Below are 18,522 nucleotides of genomic sequence, written 5' to 3'. Positions count from 1 at the left end.
GCATACACATGGGCAATGCCATCAAGATGACTGAGAGACCGCAACTCCAAGGAACATCAAAGGCCTCCTAAATCTGGCACATCTAAATGTGAGCCTTTTGAAAATGTGCTTCATAGAAGTCTGGTCCTTTAATAGAGTAGAACTTCATGTCTACGCATTTTTACTGCCCCTAATGTTTGCCCCATAATCTGGTTACTGTATGTTAACAGCCACAATGTAAAAGATCTTGGCTGGATTCTGAATGGGGCTCCGTGACCCAGTGGACAGTTACTTATGTAATCCGTAACTGCTTCTCCAGTCACACGTTTAAGAAGCCATCCAACACATGATGCATGAAAAAGAAACATAGACCCAAATCCTAAGAAGGTCTGACATGGATCAACTGAATTCATGCACTTTTTAATCGTCTGTTTTTCATGACCCATGCTTATGCGATTGTACTGCGTGTAGTGAAGTCCAAGTCCAGGTCAGTCCATCTGCAGAGCCATGGTGGTCAGCACAGGCCGGGGTCTCAGCGCAGCGGCAAACATGACCAGAGAGGGGGGCCTGTGGTGCAAGCGGCAGCACCATACCACACTTGGGTCTCCGTGACCACAGGGACCCAGGTTCGATTCTGGCCTGCGGTCATGTCCCGATCCCACCCCATCTCTCTCTCACCCACCTATAGATATAAAGGCAAAAAAGCCCAAAAATATAATATAATAATATTTTTTAAAAAGAAACATGACCAGAGAACTGCAAGCACCTCTGAAGAGCTGTGGGCAGCCATGGCCTACTGGTTAGCACTTCGGACTTGTAACCAGAGGGTTTCCGGTTCAAACACCGACCAGTAGGAACAGCTGAAGTGCCCTTGAGCAAGGCACCTAACCCCTCACTGCTCCCCGAGCGCCGCTGTTGTAGCAGGCAGCTCACTGCGCCGGGATTAGTGTGTGCTTCACCTCACTATGTGCTCACTGTGTGCTGAGTGTGTTTCACTAATTCACAAATTAGGATAAATGCAGAGACCAAATTTCCCTCACGGGATCAAGAGTATATATACTTATAATTATACTTAGAAGCCAAAGAAAGCCCACTGCCCTGCAGTACAGAGTAGGGGATCCCATAATGGCTGAGAAAATAAAATACTGTCAAAACACGTTTGTGCCAGGCCTGTAGGCCCCTGAATAAATCATGTGCCCATATGAATAATGTAAGGACATGAATGTGAGGTCTTAAACATCATAGATGAATCTGGATGTAAGCCATGGTCACATATGGTTTGGGCCATGTGAAGGAGATTTGAAAGTGCTGAGAGAAGACACTAAAAGCAGTTAAGATATTTATTCATTTTTTCATCAGACAATATTTCCACACCAATATAATCGAATAGAGGCTGATAGAGGCAAGTGTCATCCATGTGGGGCCTTGCACGACGGTCATAACTATTTTTAGTGTTCCATTATCACCCAACAGCTCTGTCCAGTGGTGAAAAGAAGATTCTGCAAACCCAGCTCTTCACATGTATGTTCACTAGGAAACACCTTGTTAGACCTGATGATTAAAGGATAAATGTTCCAGAAAAGTCAGCTTACATGTTGACTACGCCTTGATCTCATTCTCTCCACACAGAACTAAGTTCAGACTCTGGTCTACTTTCAGAGGAAGTGTCTCTTGGCGCTCTCATTTTATTGTCCCTGCTGACAGCCGCTATTTAGAATCTAATACAACTGAAGCCTTTATTTAAAGAAGTAGAACAAATCGACACCAAAAATATAACTGGATATGTGTTATTTTTTATTTTACATGAATGCACCCTTGGATACAGGCATTTGTTTTGCAATGCCAATATCTACTGGTGGCAATAAGAAAAGTGAGGCTTGCTTAATAGATTGCTCTGAAGTAGAGGTTAAGTAATGTGCCATTTGTGCCTTGAACAACAGTTTGCAATGTTATAGCATCCGAGTTATAGATTATGATAAACTTTAAACCTATCTTGCTGTGAGACAGGACACTTGGTGTTTAGTTTGAAACAAACAGCATTGGAAAAGACAGCAGATGCTGCTTATCACGTCTGCTACTCTCATCTCTGTGGTCGAGCTGGATGCCTGTGCGTGCCCTTCCTGTGACTGGTAACCAAACATCCACAGCAAGTGCACACACACACACACATTACTCCCAGTTTGGGGGGGTTGAAGAGAAGAGTGGCTCGGTCTTCCTCGCAGCGACAACTAAGATTCAGGCCATGACCCCACTTTGCTTTGGAAAGTTCCAGCTGTGTGCCCCAAACAAAGCATCCTGTGCCGTGACACTCCACATTTTCCACAAACTCGGCTCACGCTTGACTTGAAATGCACCGCTGCTTTCCCTCCTTTGAGGATGATAACAATCTTGGAGGTTTAAAAGTGGTCAGTTTCATACTGTTCTTTGAATAACCGTGGGCTGCCATTAACCCTGCTTTGAATAATTGCATCAGAGGTGGATTAATGGTGCCATTAAATTATTCCCCTTTTCAAACGGCAGGTGTTTTTTTTTGTTTTTTTTAATCAGTGTTGACGTCTTGTAGTGTTTTATTTGTTCAAGCTGCAACACAATGAGTAAATAATAACCTGCAGTGGCTACTTGTACGGATAATAAGTTTAACTGCTTCTTCAAAGAGATCATGCATACCTCTATTCACACGCACACTCCCACACACACACCGGTTTCTACACCATTGCAATTTCCGAGAAACACTGACTGTATTTTCAGACGTTAAGTATATACATAGCTCATAAGGTCATTCCAACACTGAAGTAATTTTTGCAGGAAGATGAAAGCTGACGCCATCATGCCAGTTTGAGCTTCACGCAGGCTTCTTTATTCTTAGACCTGTTATCTAAAGCATCTTCACATGCAAACCCGCTCTGCTCATCATAGGCCTGATACATGTGTAGGGGAGTGTGTGTGTGTGTGTTCGGTGTGAGCGTGACTGCTCATCATTGGGCCTGATACATACTGTAGCATATCTGAGATGTAACTGACTGCACATACACAAGTAGAAGGATTTGGACGACACATCCCCCAAAAACTCAAAACAAACCTCCTGTTACGTGACCTAATAGCTAAGAGCTAATATAGCAGCAAATGCAAAGCTTGCCAAGAACATCACTGACATCATCTAACAAATCCCATCACTTAATTATGCATCAACATGTAAAGACAAAGCAAAGTCAACTGTGAGTGATGTACAAGTCATTGTATAATGTAGAACATCTCACCTCCTTCAGAACTCTTGAAACCCTTTAATGCGTTTTAAAAACTTTTCTTTCCTACCCATATTTTGGAAGGGCAAAGGAGTTGGCAGCCTGTTTTCTAGGCAGAGTGTTTTCAGGAGGATTAGCACGTAGCAGCTGAGAGTGAGGGCTCTGCTGGCAGCGCTGCACTGTCTCCTTCATGGGATGATTAGGGATCTGTCGGCCGAGCGCTGCCAGATGCCCACTGCCTGTGCTGGACACTCCTGCGCTGGTGGGGGAGGAAGTGCGGCTTTTACACACATGCCGTTGGCTTCCGTGGAAAACTGGGCAATTAGCATTGTGCTCTCTCTCTCGCTCTCTCTGCTTGGTGTATAAACTGGATAGTGCTCTTTGACTGCTTCACAGCCACGTTTCACAAACTTGATGATGGAAAGCACATTGGCCAGAGCATAGTTCTCACACACACACACACACACAAAAACACAAGGCTGTAATACTTGACTCATCCATTTTTATTCCAACTCATTGGAACCACAGTGGGTACTAATCTTCTTACAGATCTTAAACATGGTTCCCTTTGGTGCATTTAATGCACAGTGAAGCCATATGCCTTTTGACTGAAAAGAGGAACAAACTTTCTTAAAAGGTCACAGATATTCGGTTTTGGGAAACCAACATATCGTTGCCGGTGAAAAACCTCTAATCTCATATTTTACATCAGTAGTAAGACACCCCCTCTCTGTGTATAAGAATGTTAATGTTGTCAAGATATCTGGAATACTGAAAGTGGGTACTTCTCCTTGACCAAAACAAATTCAAAATGGGCGTTTACATCCATTCCAGTTCAGCCGTTAATAGTATGTATAAAGAGAGAATTTGTTAGCAAAACATTTTCTTCATCATTATTTATGTAGCATTGTTATTGCAATTTTCATCATAAATATAAGATGTAAATATTCATAGCATATAGGTTCATCTATGTTGTTTTTCACCTTTGCTTGATAACAGATCAGTGTGGTGAGATGAGAGATTTCACACCAACTGCTGCGACATACATTAAGGCAGCTTTGCTGTCTGTAGGCATTAACATTTAGATTAAACATTCTGTCTTTCTTCTGTACAAAGTATATCACACATATTTAAACTTTCAGTGAAAGCCGACTGGCATACTTTCAAGCACAGCTACATGATGCCATTACCCCTCCTCAGATCTTCTCAAACTCCCTGTTGGGCACATCAGACAAGACAGTGTTTCAAGACAGATGCCGTCAGCCTTGTTTTAAACACAGGTACATTAACCTGCAATCTTTTACGACCATGTCACTGACTGTAAGAATCTGTATGTCACTATTGTCATCACCCCTACTGCCACCACCACCACAACCATGTGGAGGAGAACCATCAAGGTTCCTCTGAGAGCCCCGGAGTTGTGGTATGGCTTCTAACAAGCCCTTATGATCTATCTTGAGCAGCTCTCGGATCAAAATGAAAGTTAACATCATTTAGAAATGACAAAGTCCAAGTTAGAAAAATAAATTAAACAATAAATTTTTTAAATGTTCATGAGCAACACATTCATACATGCTTTCATAAAACACAACCACTGGATCACACACATATTGAAGAAAGTACTGAAGTACCAAAGAAGACAAAAAATATTATAATTGTTATAAAAATTCTGACTTTTCATATTCTGGACATCTTGAACAATGTGTTTAACCAAAATAATGTGTGTTTGAGAAGATAGATACGGCGATGGAGACGCGGAGAGAAGAAGCTCTTCCACACCCGGTATACTTAAGGGCTGCGGTGAGCTGATGCAGCATCTTCCTCTGGCTAGAGAAGCATCCTGGAAAGAAAGGAGGCCTTCAGCTTTACCTGCACCCTGTATCATACCTTCAACAGTGACATTCTATATACAACCTCAACACAAAATTCCATGTACAAACTGTAGACAAAATATGAAATTCCATGTACAAACTAAACAAAATACAAACTCTACCCATTAATAAGGAAGGACCGGTGCTAGACCTGCATTATTCCTTAAATATTGACTGCTATACAAAGCTATTGTAATTGCAGATGATTATTATATGATAATATTCTGCTCTTCTATCCTTTTTATTCATTTTTCTGAACTGCATTTTAGTATTTCTTATGTTGTTATGCTTTACTTTTATTTTTATTATTGTTATTTATTTGAATATTCTTATCCTTATTTTACTTGAATTCATATGTTTATCCTTCATCTTGAATTTTATATTTCACGTTGTTTTTATCTTTTATGTCATAACTCTGGGCTCCACTTCGATATTTGTGTACAGTCAATGTACCTCTCTGCCTTACTTGTCAAACACTTTGGATCAACTTCTGTTGTTTTTAAATGTGCTATATAAATAAAGTGACTTGACATTTAACAATATAATTTTTATATGATTTTGTGTGACGATTAAAATCATCAAATATATTCTGCAATTAACCATGGTGCATTTTTTCTATAATTTTATCTACTACACAGGCCTATTCTTGTTTCATTAACTTCATGTCAATATTTTATATTGAACTGTAAACACTAGTTTATATTTCTGAATTAATATTATGTATTTATATTTAAGTAGTGATAGTGTGGCATTTTGTCCTCTGGTGCTGTTTTCTGACCACATGCACAATACATTTCATAATGTTTATACTGGCCTGGCCAGGTAATTACACAGCACCAGTGGCATGATGTCCTGCACTATTCTGATAAGCAAATCTTTAGAAAACGTGTCCCTATAAGTGTGGCTGTGTGTGTGTGTGTGTGTGTGTACGGTACATGTGTCTTTAGATAACATGTCCCTATAAGTGTGGTTGTGTGTGTGTGTGTGTGTCTACATGTGTAACCTGCGTTGTGTGTACATGTGTAACCTGCACACGCCCAGACTCGAACCCGCGAAACAGCGAAACAGCAGCACCTCGGGTCGGGAGTCGGCATGGCTGGCTACTAGCTTTCATGCCAGCAGCACTCTTGAGGCAGAGTGAGGTTTACCAACATTCCACACGCACAGCTAAGCTAAGCTAGCATCCGTTACACATGTCCCTTTAGAAAACATGTCCCTATAAGTGTGGTTGTGTGTGACAGTAAGCGCTTTCAGATATAACCTCCAGAGTATATGCGGAGGTTTGTCAAACGGAGGTCCTACCCTTCGGATGATTCAGATATGATGCTAACCTGCGGGCCTTATACTGACTTTATACGGACGTATGTGTGAACGACATACACGCACATAACAGAATCTCTGTGTGGTTGTCGAGTGAGGGGTGGGGGCTTGTAGAGTTCACAAGATGCGAGACATGACGCAGAATATATGCGGCCGCTGCCTGTCACAGCTGCTTTTTGTTTACAAAGTGTAGCCTATGCATTATGTAGGCTAAAGAAGAGAAATCTATTGTGCGTAGGCTGAGTAGTCTAGTCACGTGCGCACTTGGAATTGACCTAAAGTATTTTTATGTGTGCTTCGAATAAACACATTTATCTGTTTTCAACGTTATGTAGCCTACCAGAATTACTTGGCTATAGAACCCCAAATCTGGTTTTATGTTGAGAGAGAGAGCATGCACAAACTTTATGGTAGGCTACCAGCCAATTCAGCAGGCTAACTCAAGACTTCAAGGCCATCATACAACGTTTTTAAGCAACAAACAAAGTACTAACATAACAGTGAAGTTGTTCGTTTTTTCATGGTTTATTTTTTCCAAAAGCATCCTCTCCCCATGTGTCTATTGCATTTACGTAAGGAGCTTGGAACAAAGTTGGGTTTTCTTCGTTTTCATTTTCTCTATGCATATATGCTCAACAAATATCTGCGAGCTCAGCAGGTCATGAGGAGGCTATCAATGAACAGAAAACCGTGTTGGCTAACAATTTATTAAATACTCCTACTTATTGTCGTCAACGACGTCGCTTTAGGCTACTGCCTTTTCAGCGCCTTCTGCTTATCTCGCACAGTCTTTTGAATTTGTTTGGCCTTGCCATGCAGTTGTAGGCTACAAGGTGCCGTTCCCTTCATGTGTTCTATCAAAATGTTGTATGCCCTCATGGACAGTAGCTCCGTGATGTCTGCATCTTTCCAGGTCGGAGATTTTCTGGACAGCACTATGCCACTCCTTCATAACAATGGCATTTAAGTCAGATCTAACCACATGGACGCACAAAAGAAACGTCACCAACACGCCCTCTCACTAGGTGTGAATTTTAACCGCATGTTCTACGCGTCGTTCAGACACAGCACATTTACATAATGTCCGGAGGAAATACTAGGGGGGGAGTAGTAGAACAACCGGCTAAATTCGGACTTCCATATGACCGTTTATGTCGTTCAGATATTCGGCCCCACCGTTTAACATCGGCAGAACCTCCGGTCTTACACGTATGTCTGAAAGCGATTAGTGAGAGGAGGCTCCGTATCACTGCTTTAAGTCATGCTAATAATTGAATTGAATTGAACTGAACTGAACTGACAGAGCGAGGGATGGTCAGCAGCACTGAAGTAAGAGAGTGACAAGTCTGGAAAGCCCTGGACGTGCAGTGGTGGGCTTAACTTACCTCTGCTTCAGTCGCTTCTGGGGAAGAGTTCTGAGGAGACAATAGAAAAATGCCAATGAAGTGTGTGTCTGGGTGTATGAGCGTGTGTGTGTGTGTGCACTCATAACTTAGTGAAGGAGTATGTGTGTGTGTGTGTGTGTTTGGAAAAACCCTCAAAGGAAACTAAATTGACAATCTGAGCATTGAGTCGCCCAGGAGAGCCTCCACCAGGTCCTGCTCCTCGTCTACAGCAGTGGTACAGACACACTCAGACACACACACACACACACACACACACACACACACACACACACACACACACACACACACACACACACAGACAGACACACACACACACATGTGCGTGGGGCTGGGAGTTCTTCCAACACCTTCTTAAACCCCACCCCACATACACCCCCCTCCCCGACTTTAACCAAAAGGCTTTTGTGTAATGATCCATGAGACCAGAGGCTGCACTGTAGTCTTGCCAAAACGCATCTCTCTCTCAGGGGCATCATCATCATCTGTCAAACGTCTCTCTCCTCTCTCCCTCTCTTTTTCCCAACTTTCTCTACCTCTCTCATCGCTCTCTTCCCCCCCTCTCTCTCCCATCACCCTCAGCCTCCCTCCTGCCCCTCGTCCTTAGACCGAGGTGAACGGCATAAATGGGTACTTCAACTGTACCCTACCCCACACGCACCCGCACACACACACATGCGTGCACACACACGCATGCACACGCACACACACACACACACACACACACACCAGCAGGAACACATGTACACATGCATACACAATCACACATGCACACGCACACACCTACACACATGCACGCACGCACGCACAGACAGACACGCACACTCACACACACCAGCACACACGCACTCACGCATGCACAGCACACGCACACACACACAGTCTCCATCCCTCTAGCGTCTCGTCCTAACTTTCCAGGGCTCTTTCTTCCGTGCCTGCCGGCCGACCTCCGCGTGCTCCCTGTACGCAGCGTGAGTCCCAGTCCAGATCCAGCTCCAGCCCCGGCCGTGGCACAATCGGCTTACGACAAAAGCCAAGTTATTCGCATTCATTTTCTCATTTCCTGGACAAGGAAGTCTTTGACATTTATTAGCTGGATGTTGAAATGCTTGTACGACAGGCCGATGTGCTTTCTCACTGCAACGCAGCACAAATGGCTTGCAGCGCAGCGGATGCACTTCTCAGAGTCCGCCTGTCTCTCCTGGACTTTTGGCAGGGACAATCATAGCTTGGATGTCCGGTTTCGGACTTTTCAAGTGTTGGATTTAAGGAGGTCATATCTTTCCATTGGCTTCAATTACACGTCAATAGCGATCAGCACGGATTTCCCTGTAAATTCTAAAAAAAAATCTGTGAAATGCTAATCAGCCTGAGCCACATGGGCCAGAATTCTCTGAGAAAAAATTAGGAGTGAATGCTGTTTCGGTCTACTGGGATCTGCCTACTGTGAGTTTTAATTCTGCATCTGACAAGTGCTTGCTTACTTCATTTCATTTGGCTGACATGTTTGTCCAAAGTGACTTACATGTCAATTATTGCAAGGGCCAGTCTCCCCAGAGCTAGTTCAGGTTAAGTGTCTTGCTCAAGAGCACAATGGTGGCAGTCGGGAATTGAACGCAACCTTTCTGGCTACTGCGTGCTAGCCCAGCTATTCAGTCATTACGTCATCAGTGTCAGTTCACTGATGATGCTTCAGCACCTGGCCTAAAGAGCTGCATGACTAATAAACTCATCAAAATAAACATCAACAAAAAATAAACATCAATAGTACTTAAACACAAAATAGTGAAGGTGTCACACTCTTAATGACTTTTAGACTATGAAACTACGTACAGTATGCCCATATGTGACTCTTCAGTCAGACTTATTCAACTGCATCAATTGCCTGCTGATTGGTTTAATTACAGTACTATACGTGGATACTCAAATACTTTGATGAGTATTTTGAAGTTCCTAGATGATTCAGTGAGAAGGATAACAGGCCTCCCCAGCATGATACAGTAGGACCTCTGAAGAGAACTTTTAAAACATGGATTCATTTTAAAAAATGAATGATCAAGCCTTAAGCCATGACATGTTTTAGGTTGGAAAAAATACACTGAGAGCGAGGTGAAGTTTCTAAGCGAGAGTGAGCAGAAGACTATTTGAGTGTTATTCTCACGACATGTTATTTTATATATTTTTGATATGTTGCTAAGTGGATCATAAACGGCCGCAGCAATGAAGAAAAGTGATTGATAATGACTGACTGACTATTATTGTGTTACATGCTTCAAATGTAAAGCACTTTGAGCTGCATTCTGTGTATGAAAGGTGCTATACAAATTATTATATATAAAATGATTATTATTATTATTATTATCATAGCCTAGGCCATCACGAATGGTCATATCTGATATCAGGTTATGAATACCTTATTTAATACTTTACACAAAGATTCTTTGTTTAAATTAGTGCACTCTGAGTCGGAATGTGCAGGTTTCACTTTTGTTATCAGTACAAGAAAATGCTTTGTTTGAGGTGCCCCCCTGTCGGATATTTTCCAAACATTAATGGCTTTTTTGCTTGGCTTTTGCTTCTCCATCAAGTTCTATGAAACTTGGGTAACACTTTACTTGACAGTATCGATATAAGAGTGACATGACACCGTCATGACACATGAACCCTAAAGGCCTATTCACACCAAGAACGATAACTATAACCATAACGATAAAAGCGTTTACACTGAACAACGATAAACAAACTCCCTCCTTGTGTTAATGAATGTGACGGTTAAAGCAACACCAAAAAGTTTTTTGTACCTTAAAATAATGTTTCCAAAATCGTTTCAGTGGTTAATCAACTCGTAACAGGGTGAACGGCACTTCTGCATTAAACAGCGGCCCTCTATCGGCTATAACCGCACTATGTAAGTTTGCCAGATCGGGTAGCGGATCTGTAGTTCGATGGAATGAGACATAAGAAACTACAAATTTGACTTGCATCTGATGTCGCAATACATCGTACTTTCATAAAATCATGCAACATATTCTACCTTTCTGACATCGTTATTTGCAAAGCCTGCTGGAGCGTGCGTGCGACAGAGGAAAAGTTCTTTGGTGTTGCTTTAAAATTCGATGGGTTCTGATTGGCTATTAGCTTTTTATCGTTCTGAAAATCGCTCTGTTTTTTTAGTGATCCCCAAAGATATCGTTCTTCATGTCGTTATAGTTTATGTGTGAACGTGGTCATTCATATTAACGAGAACGATATTTATTTATAGTTATCGTTATCGTTCTTGGTGTGAATGGGCCTTAACCCTTACCCTAACTCTAACTCTAACCCTAACTTGTTATGACAAAAACCGAATGTCACTTAATAACAGAAGCGTTATATCATAAACGTTTATGACTTGTTTATGACATGTTCATGACAGTGTCATGTCACTCTTATGTCGATACTGTCAAGTAAAGTGTAACCGAAACTTGTGACGGTCATTTTTGTACAATATTGTATTAAAGGCGCACCTCATCGTTTAGCGCCTTGCTCTCCTTAAAAATTACAATTCAACACATAAAACCTTAATTTATGTGTGAGAGCAGTGACAATGTTTTTGTAACGCAGTGCATGGTCAAGATACCCTGTGGTTACACACATGCAATAATATCTAAAAACATATTTTGATGTACAGGGGCCTTCTGTAGGCTACCAGAGGGGCCCCCACCAGCTCGCCTTTTGCCAAAATCAACTTACTGGCAGATGAGTGGAGGACACACTAATACTGCCCAAGCTTTTCCAAGATACTGTCTCTGTGTGTGTGTGTGTGTGTGTGTGTGTGTGTGTGTGTGTGTGTGTGTACATGTGTGTCTGTGAGCATGTGCGTGTGTTCATATATGTGTGTGTGTGTGTGTGTGTGTGTGTGTGTGTGTGTGTATGAGTACACCTGTGTGTGTGTCTGTATGCGTACATGTGTGTGATGGCCCGTGGGTGGTCCACTCACTCACCGGTAGATGTTGGGGTCCAGCAACACGGCTGTGTCCCGGGGCAGCTGGGATAAGTGCACCGCTTTGGTCTTCAGCTGGCCTCGCTCAGTCTCGTTCACCCACACATCTGGCAGGCTACATACACACACACACACACACACACACACACAAACACAAACACAAACACACATCATACAACACACACACATACACACAAAAACAGACAAAAACGCTGCATCAATTCCAGGGCTCTCAGTGATTTGTGGTTGGATTGTACTGTTTGTTTGATTGGTTTGCTGTCACAATAAGGTGCCAGGTGTCCCAAAGCGGTCAACTGTCAGCCGTAACAAAAGCTGCGGCATGTCAAGCTCTCATCAAATTTCGGCGTTAGTGTGAATGTCGAATGTGCGACACGAGTGGACAGTCACCTGGAATGGGAGTTTCAAGAGCAAGAAAGACTTTGAGCAAGGTTAATATTATTACCACACCTCTGGAGATGCAACAGACGGTCCAATGCACTGAGGTGTGTGAGAGTGTGTGTGTGGCTGTGTGCAAACATGCGTCTGCGTGACAGACGGGCAGGTGGGTGTTTTTACAGAGGTAAACAGAAGTAAAGAAAACATGGGTGAACAAATGAATCCCCTTAGAGAGAGAGAGAGAGAGAGAGAGAGAGAGAGAGAGAGAGAGAGAGAGAGAGAGAGAGGTGAGGTATATTTTATTTTAGTGAAGAACAACTTTAACCCAAAATTTCAAGGACAAAACACACAATTTCAATCTCTAGATTCTCATTCTAAAATGAAATCCCTCTTAGGTGAAGAGGAACAAACCTTAGAGCTTGCAGCCCAGTGTCACAAACTAAGAGAAGATACATTATGGACAAAGTGCAGATTGCAGATACCTTAATCCTAGTCTCAACTAATCAAACATATTTTTCATTTTATTGTATTATAATTGCAATTATTATTATTTAATCAACATTGCTTTGTTTGTCTTCTATATTTACCTTTTTCATACATGATGAATACTTGATACATACATACTGATACTGAATGTTTGTACATGCTTTGAAAACACAAGCACTCTTGTCATGTTAATAAAGCTTCTTTGGAAATCGAATTGAATTGAGAGAGAGAGTATGTGTGAGAGAGAGACAGAGATAGAGATAGAGATAGAGATAGAGAGAGAGAGAAAGAGAGAGAGAGAGAGATAGAGATAGAGATAGAGAGAGAGAGAGAGTGTAAGAGGCAGAGCGAGGGTTAATGATGGACAAAGAGGCTCATTGAGAGCAGGCAGACAGCCCAGCACACATGTTAACGCCTTGCCTCCCTCAACGTGTGGGTGCATTTCCACAAGAGGCACTTCTCCTGGCCACAGCAGACCAGAGGCCCAGAAAGGGCGGGAGAGGGAGAGAGAGAGAGAGAGAGAGAGAGAAAGAGAAAGAGAGAGAGGGAGACAGAGAGAGAGAGAGGGAGAGAAAGAGAGAGAGGGAGACAGAGAGAGTGTGTGAGACAGACAGGGAGAAACAGAGAAAGCGAGGGAGCGAGACAGACAGACAGTGTCTGAGAGAGAGAGGGACAGGGAGAGACAGTGAGAAAGAGAGAAAAGGGTGAGGTAGACAGAGAGAGAGAAGGAGAGACAGAGAAAGAGCGATAGGGAGAGAGGGAGTGAGAGAAAGAGAGACAGAGAAAGTTGACCCAAGCCCCGGCCAGAAGCCTTTCCGCTGTGCGAGCTGCCGAGCTGCCGATCTGCTTAGCGGGCCACGCGGAGTGCACCAGGACAGGACAGTGGGGCTGTGTGACTCATCGGACGGCTAACTGACACATAACCGAAAACATCTTGCGTCGGGCTGGAACGCCGTTTTTTTATCTTTTCCACATGGCCTGTTACTCAATACTGAGGAGACGGGTGTTTTTTAAAGCCAAAATTCTAAAGAAAATGCTGCAATGTTCGAATCCTGGCAGAGGTGTCCCAAGGGAAAGCCTGAAGTGGGGATATGGAGAAGTGGACAGAGAGATGGAGAGAAAGATAGACAGAGAGAGATGGAGAGAGAGGGAGAGAGGGAGAGACAGAGATGGGGAGGAAGGGGGGTAGAGGGCCAAGTTAGAGAGAGACTAAACAAACAGAGCCGAGTGGAAAGAGAGAAAGTGAGAAAGAGAGAGGGTTCCAGAGAAAGAGAGAAAGTGAGAAAGAGAGAGGGTTCCAGAGAAAGAGAGGGTGAGAGAAAGAGAGAGGGTTCCAGCGTTCACACCTGGCCAGCGGAACTTCTCCATCCCCACCATGTCCCCTGTCTGCCTCCGACCAAACCACTCCCATGCCCTTTCAGCCACAGAACACGCTGGCAAAATGAAAAGAAACAAAATGGGGGAGAACAATGGGAAGTGCAGAGGTTTGAACCTCTAATCCTTTTAGCCAGCATGCGCTCACACTGCCGCAAATAAAAAGAGAAATAAGGGATGGAGGGGGGGGAGAGATGGACAGAGAGAGAGGGAGAGAGAGAAATAAAGTGACAAAGTGAGAACATGTCTGAAAAACTGAGGAGAGAAGACAAAGAGAAGGGGAAAGAGAAAGAAAGAGAGAGAGGAGAGCGGGTATGTTAGAGGGAGAGCGAGAGAGAGAGAGGGAGGGAGAGGGAGAGGGGAGGAGGAGGAGAGAGGGAGAGAGGAGTGCTGGCACAAGGACCTGCATGAGTCTGAGCCCCTTCCCTCCGCCCGTCTCCCCCTCACTTCCCCCGTCACTGTGTGCGTCATTCCTGGAGCCCCCGAGACACACACACACACACACACACACACACACACACACTCCGCCCGCCCCCCTCCATCTCTGGACCGCTCCCTCAGCAGGGCGGTGGGCAGGCAGCCAGTTCACGCCTTACAGCCTTTCAGCTGCTGCAGCCTCTGCAGCCAGGTACACAGTTCTCACACATATGCGCACACACATATGCGCACACACACACGCACACACACGCACAAAGTGGGAAAATACACTGCATACATTCCCATCACCCCATCGGTTGCAAGAGCATCCCTTGACAAAGAATTTTCTCAGCTGATCAGAAGCCCTGGCTTTCAACAAATTCACACTCACGTATATTTACTTACAGTTCTACAGAAACAAGGTATGAAATCCAGAATAATTCACAGAACATGCTTTTGAATATAGAAGATGTTTTTACCATTTTCACGCCAGCCTAGTTCCAGGTAGTATTCCTGTGCCAGTCCTCTTAAAGCAGCTCTGTGTGGTGTTCATAACTGTGTGCAACATCATCAAATTAAGTCTGATGGCAGACCGAACCAGCCATCCCACCAAATCACCCTGAGTGACGGCTTTTACCACACAATCTAGTCTGCACCGGGCACCAAAATAGCCTGTTGTATTGGGGAGCGTTTAGTCTGCACCATGCACCAAAATAGCCTGCTGTATTGGGGATCGTTTCCCATTGTTTCACCCTAATGGGCGTTGACCACTATAGGATTCCTATACTTCCTTCATCGCCGCTAACTATGCTAGCTGATATATTAGGCTTTCATAAAACCCTGATCATTGTCTTTGCCCTTGATGAATAATTATACATATTCGTTTTGCTCCGGCTGCAATTCTTCAAGGTTTACAAGGGTTGCCAAAACGCATCAAACTAATCAACAAAATTTGGCTTTCTAATACTTTATAAAGAGAGGATTAGTGGAAGAGAGGATTAGTTGCTTGCGTCATTAAACACGTTGTTGAACTTGCACACATTAACTAGCTCAGACAAAGCGTTTTTTATCTAATTGGGTAGCTTGAGTATGTCACTTTGATGTAATGAAAGAAAACAAATGAAAATCTAAAAATGACGGTGCAACGACAGCATGACCAAAAACATATATGCACATTGCACTAGAGTCTGCTCTATGCTAAGATGGACTCCACCTGCGTTGCAATGCAGCGAAGTTGACCTGCATGCGAGTTCATCTGCTATAGTGTAGGCTACTACTGACATCAGAAAAGGAAGCAAGGCTTTAGCTCAAAATCTGATTAAAAAAAGTTTACGGTCAGCAACCCAGTGAGCCATGACTGCTTACGAAAAAAGATGGCTATTACACAAACCTTAGATCAGGGGTCTCAAACTCAAATGAGCTGGGGGCCACTTCTGCCAATGTCATCTGATTGGAGGGCCACGTCAGTATTAAAGAATAATACAAAAAAATGTTCCTAAAATGCAATGGTTTTTTTTTCAAATACTGTATTTTCAAACACAAAACTACAAACAGAAAGTGCAAGTCTTTTAATCTATTTTTAGACACCTGTGATAGCAACCTTAGCTTATAAATAAAATAATGATAAAATAAATATCAGATAAAGGGAGTTTGAGACCCCTGCCTTAGATCTTGGTATAATTTACGTATATAGAATGAAAAAAAAAAATAATCTAATAGATTATCAAAATTGTATTATCACAGCAAGACCTGAGATGAAAGAGATAGATGGGTAGACCGAGGCTAGCTCGTACACACACACACACACACACACACACACACACACACACACACACACACACACACACACACACACACACAAAAGGTGGGTAGAACCAGGCTAGCACAAAAACACCTTAGAATTCTGGAAGGTTAGCTTCAGTGGACTTTCATCGGTCATGGTCTTAAAACGGCACACAGGATGTTGAGCTCAGACACTCACCGAGTTTCAAACCTCTTAAACCTCTAAGGACTGTGTGTTCATCAATTCCTAAGAACTTCCATGTGAAGGATTTTCTCAGCATTTCTGAAGCATGAATGTGCTCTACCATATGCTTCAAGGAGCCGCCAGCATGTTGCATGATTCATATTATGGGTCAGGAAAGAACAATGGAGATTAGTTTTAAATAGAGTTGCTACGTCTGTCAATTTGTGGATTAACTGCTGCCGTGTATTTAATGGAGGGAAATAAATAAATAAACAAACAATGGCATTAATAATGTGATTAGTCGGCTAACAATGTCCTCCTAAGAATGATTCATCGACCTTTAACTTTGAGGGGGTATCTCCTACTTAGTATGGGGTTGTGCACAGCCAGACTCTCTCACACACTCACACACACACACACATACACACAAACACACATGCACACGCACACACAGAATGTGTGAAAGCTCCTCAACCAAAACAAATAAACTCTGTGTGTTTTTCACACAAAGTGCACACATTTCCGTGGGCACACAATTCACACTCTGCGACTCTCTTGAGAGCACTGATCAAATCACATGTAAATTATGTTCCAAATCGAGAGCACTGAATGCACAACGGGGGAGATTTGGCAAGGCCTCTCCTACCATATCCACTGGGTAAAGATAACAGCGGACAGTTTACTGGTGCTGGCTGACAAACACTTGGACTATGTCCCTTTTCCATTTTGGAGTATTACTGGAGACACAGAATAATTGCCTTAGCTTCTGGATTCTCCTTGTGTGTTCTTCAGAGGGAAGAAAGATGATTCAAGAACTGCCTTCAATTAGCCATGTTTCATTAAAAAAATCCTATAATAGATTTTTAAAATTATGTGTAACTGACATCCATTTTGGACTTCAGTCAAAGCCCCTTCTGCTCTGGGAAAGGAGTAAATATGTCTCTGCAGGTGCTATCCCACTCCAATCAAAACAATCACTAACGTCAGACCAAATGTAGGTTATTCAATAGTACAAAATGCAAAAGTTACAGCCCATGTATAATCTGTAATTATCTGGACAAAATCCAGATCTATCTATTTTTTCCAGATAATTATTGATTTTACATGGATGTACACTTCACTTGCTGTTGACTATGAAGTCTCAACTGTCATGAAACTTGTGTAGCATGCAGTCCAATTACTGATAACTTATGTTCATATCTAATCTGTTGAAATTACAAGATAGCCTAGCCTGTTGTTTACAACCAAGTTACCGTTAACTTCCTGTGCCACTGGAAGTATTCTGGGACCAAACATACAGTAGAAGCAAAGATTGCCTAGCTTTATCAACCCTCTTTGGTAGAAGCTTTGTTATTGTTTACGTCATTGAAACAGTCTATAGGAATGATTTTTCTCAGGTAAAACATTTCAGCATGTGCCACTTTTCAAGAAAGAAATTCATGTGTGATACTTTACCTTTGTCAGTGACTCTACTTATGCTAATTCTTCAGTTAATTTGATATGAGTTAATATGAGAGAATCCGAACCAATGTAATGTGAAGGCCAAGCGCAGCCAAATTTAAACAGCGTACATTTGTGAAATGTGGGTACGTTCCAAACAAGGAGCCAGATTTGTTTGTTTTGACTACATCTTTATAAAGTTAAAAGTTGACTGATATTTAACAGGTGTTTTTATCCAAAGCGACATGGCCTCAAAAACGAAAGCGATAATGGAACCCAGGTGGACCACCTGTCAGTCGGTGACGTAACCACTGCCCCACCACACCTGTTATTATCAATGACCTAAGTTGCATCCTACCCCATGAGTCTAGCCACAGCATGGCTGTCGTAGCTTTTGAAGTGATTAGCTGGCGTTCCGTACTGTTCCGAGGAGTGGATGAGGATCACTGGAGGGAGTGGGGACAGTGGGGGATGAGGAACTGTGAGGGTGAGAGGACCTAATGGACTGCTGCTTCAATGGGTTCCTGCTGTGTCCAGCCATACACTGCATGTTAATTAAAACACGGGTCTAACACCTTTGCTAATGCTCTCTAAATAGTCCCCCATCCATGAGGCAGCTAATGGTGATTAAATGGCAACAAGCAAA

The 18,522-nt window shown here is 42.9% G+C and overlaps 1 protein-coding gene across 1 annotated transcript in view; it reads right to left on the bottom strand.

Moving 5' to 3' along the window:
• Nucleotides 1-3,706: 3,706 nt before the first annotated feature.
• Nucleotides 3,707-18,522, bottom strand: part of LOC125303519 (zinc finger protein aebp2-like) — a 34,348-nt gene continuing 19,532 nt past the window's right edge. Inside the window, exons 7-9 of the mRNA XM_048257300.1 lie at nt 11,799-11,912; nt 7,798-7,827; nt 3,707-5,061 (exon numbers count right to left, since the gene is read on the bottom strand). Coding sequence (XP_048113257.1) covers nt 5,049-5,061; nt 7,798-7,827; nt 11,799-11,912 — 157 coding nt within the window. The 3' untranslated portion in view covers nt 3,707-5,048. The remainder of the gene's footprint in view (nt 5,062-7,797; nt 7,828-11,798; nt 11,913-18,522) is intronic.

The sequence above is a fragment of the Alosa alosa genome, chromosome 11 (genome assembly GCF_017589495.1).
Source record: "Alosa alosa isolate M-15738 ecotype Scorff River chromosome 11, AALO_Geno_1.1, whole genome shotgun sequence".
In the NCBI taxonomy this organism is placed as follows: Eukaryota; Metazoa; Chordata; class Actinopteri; order Clupeiformes; family Clupeidae; genus Alosa; species Alosa alosa.
This window is presented reverse-complemented; position numbering and strand designations above follow the sequence as displayed.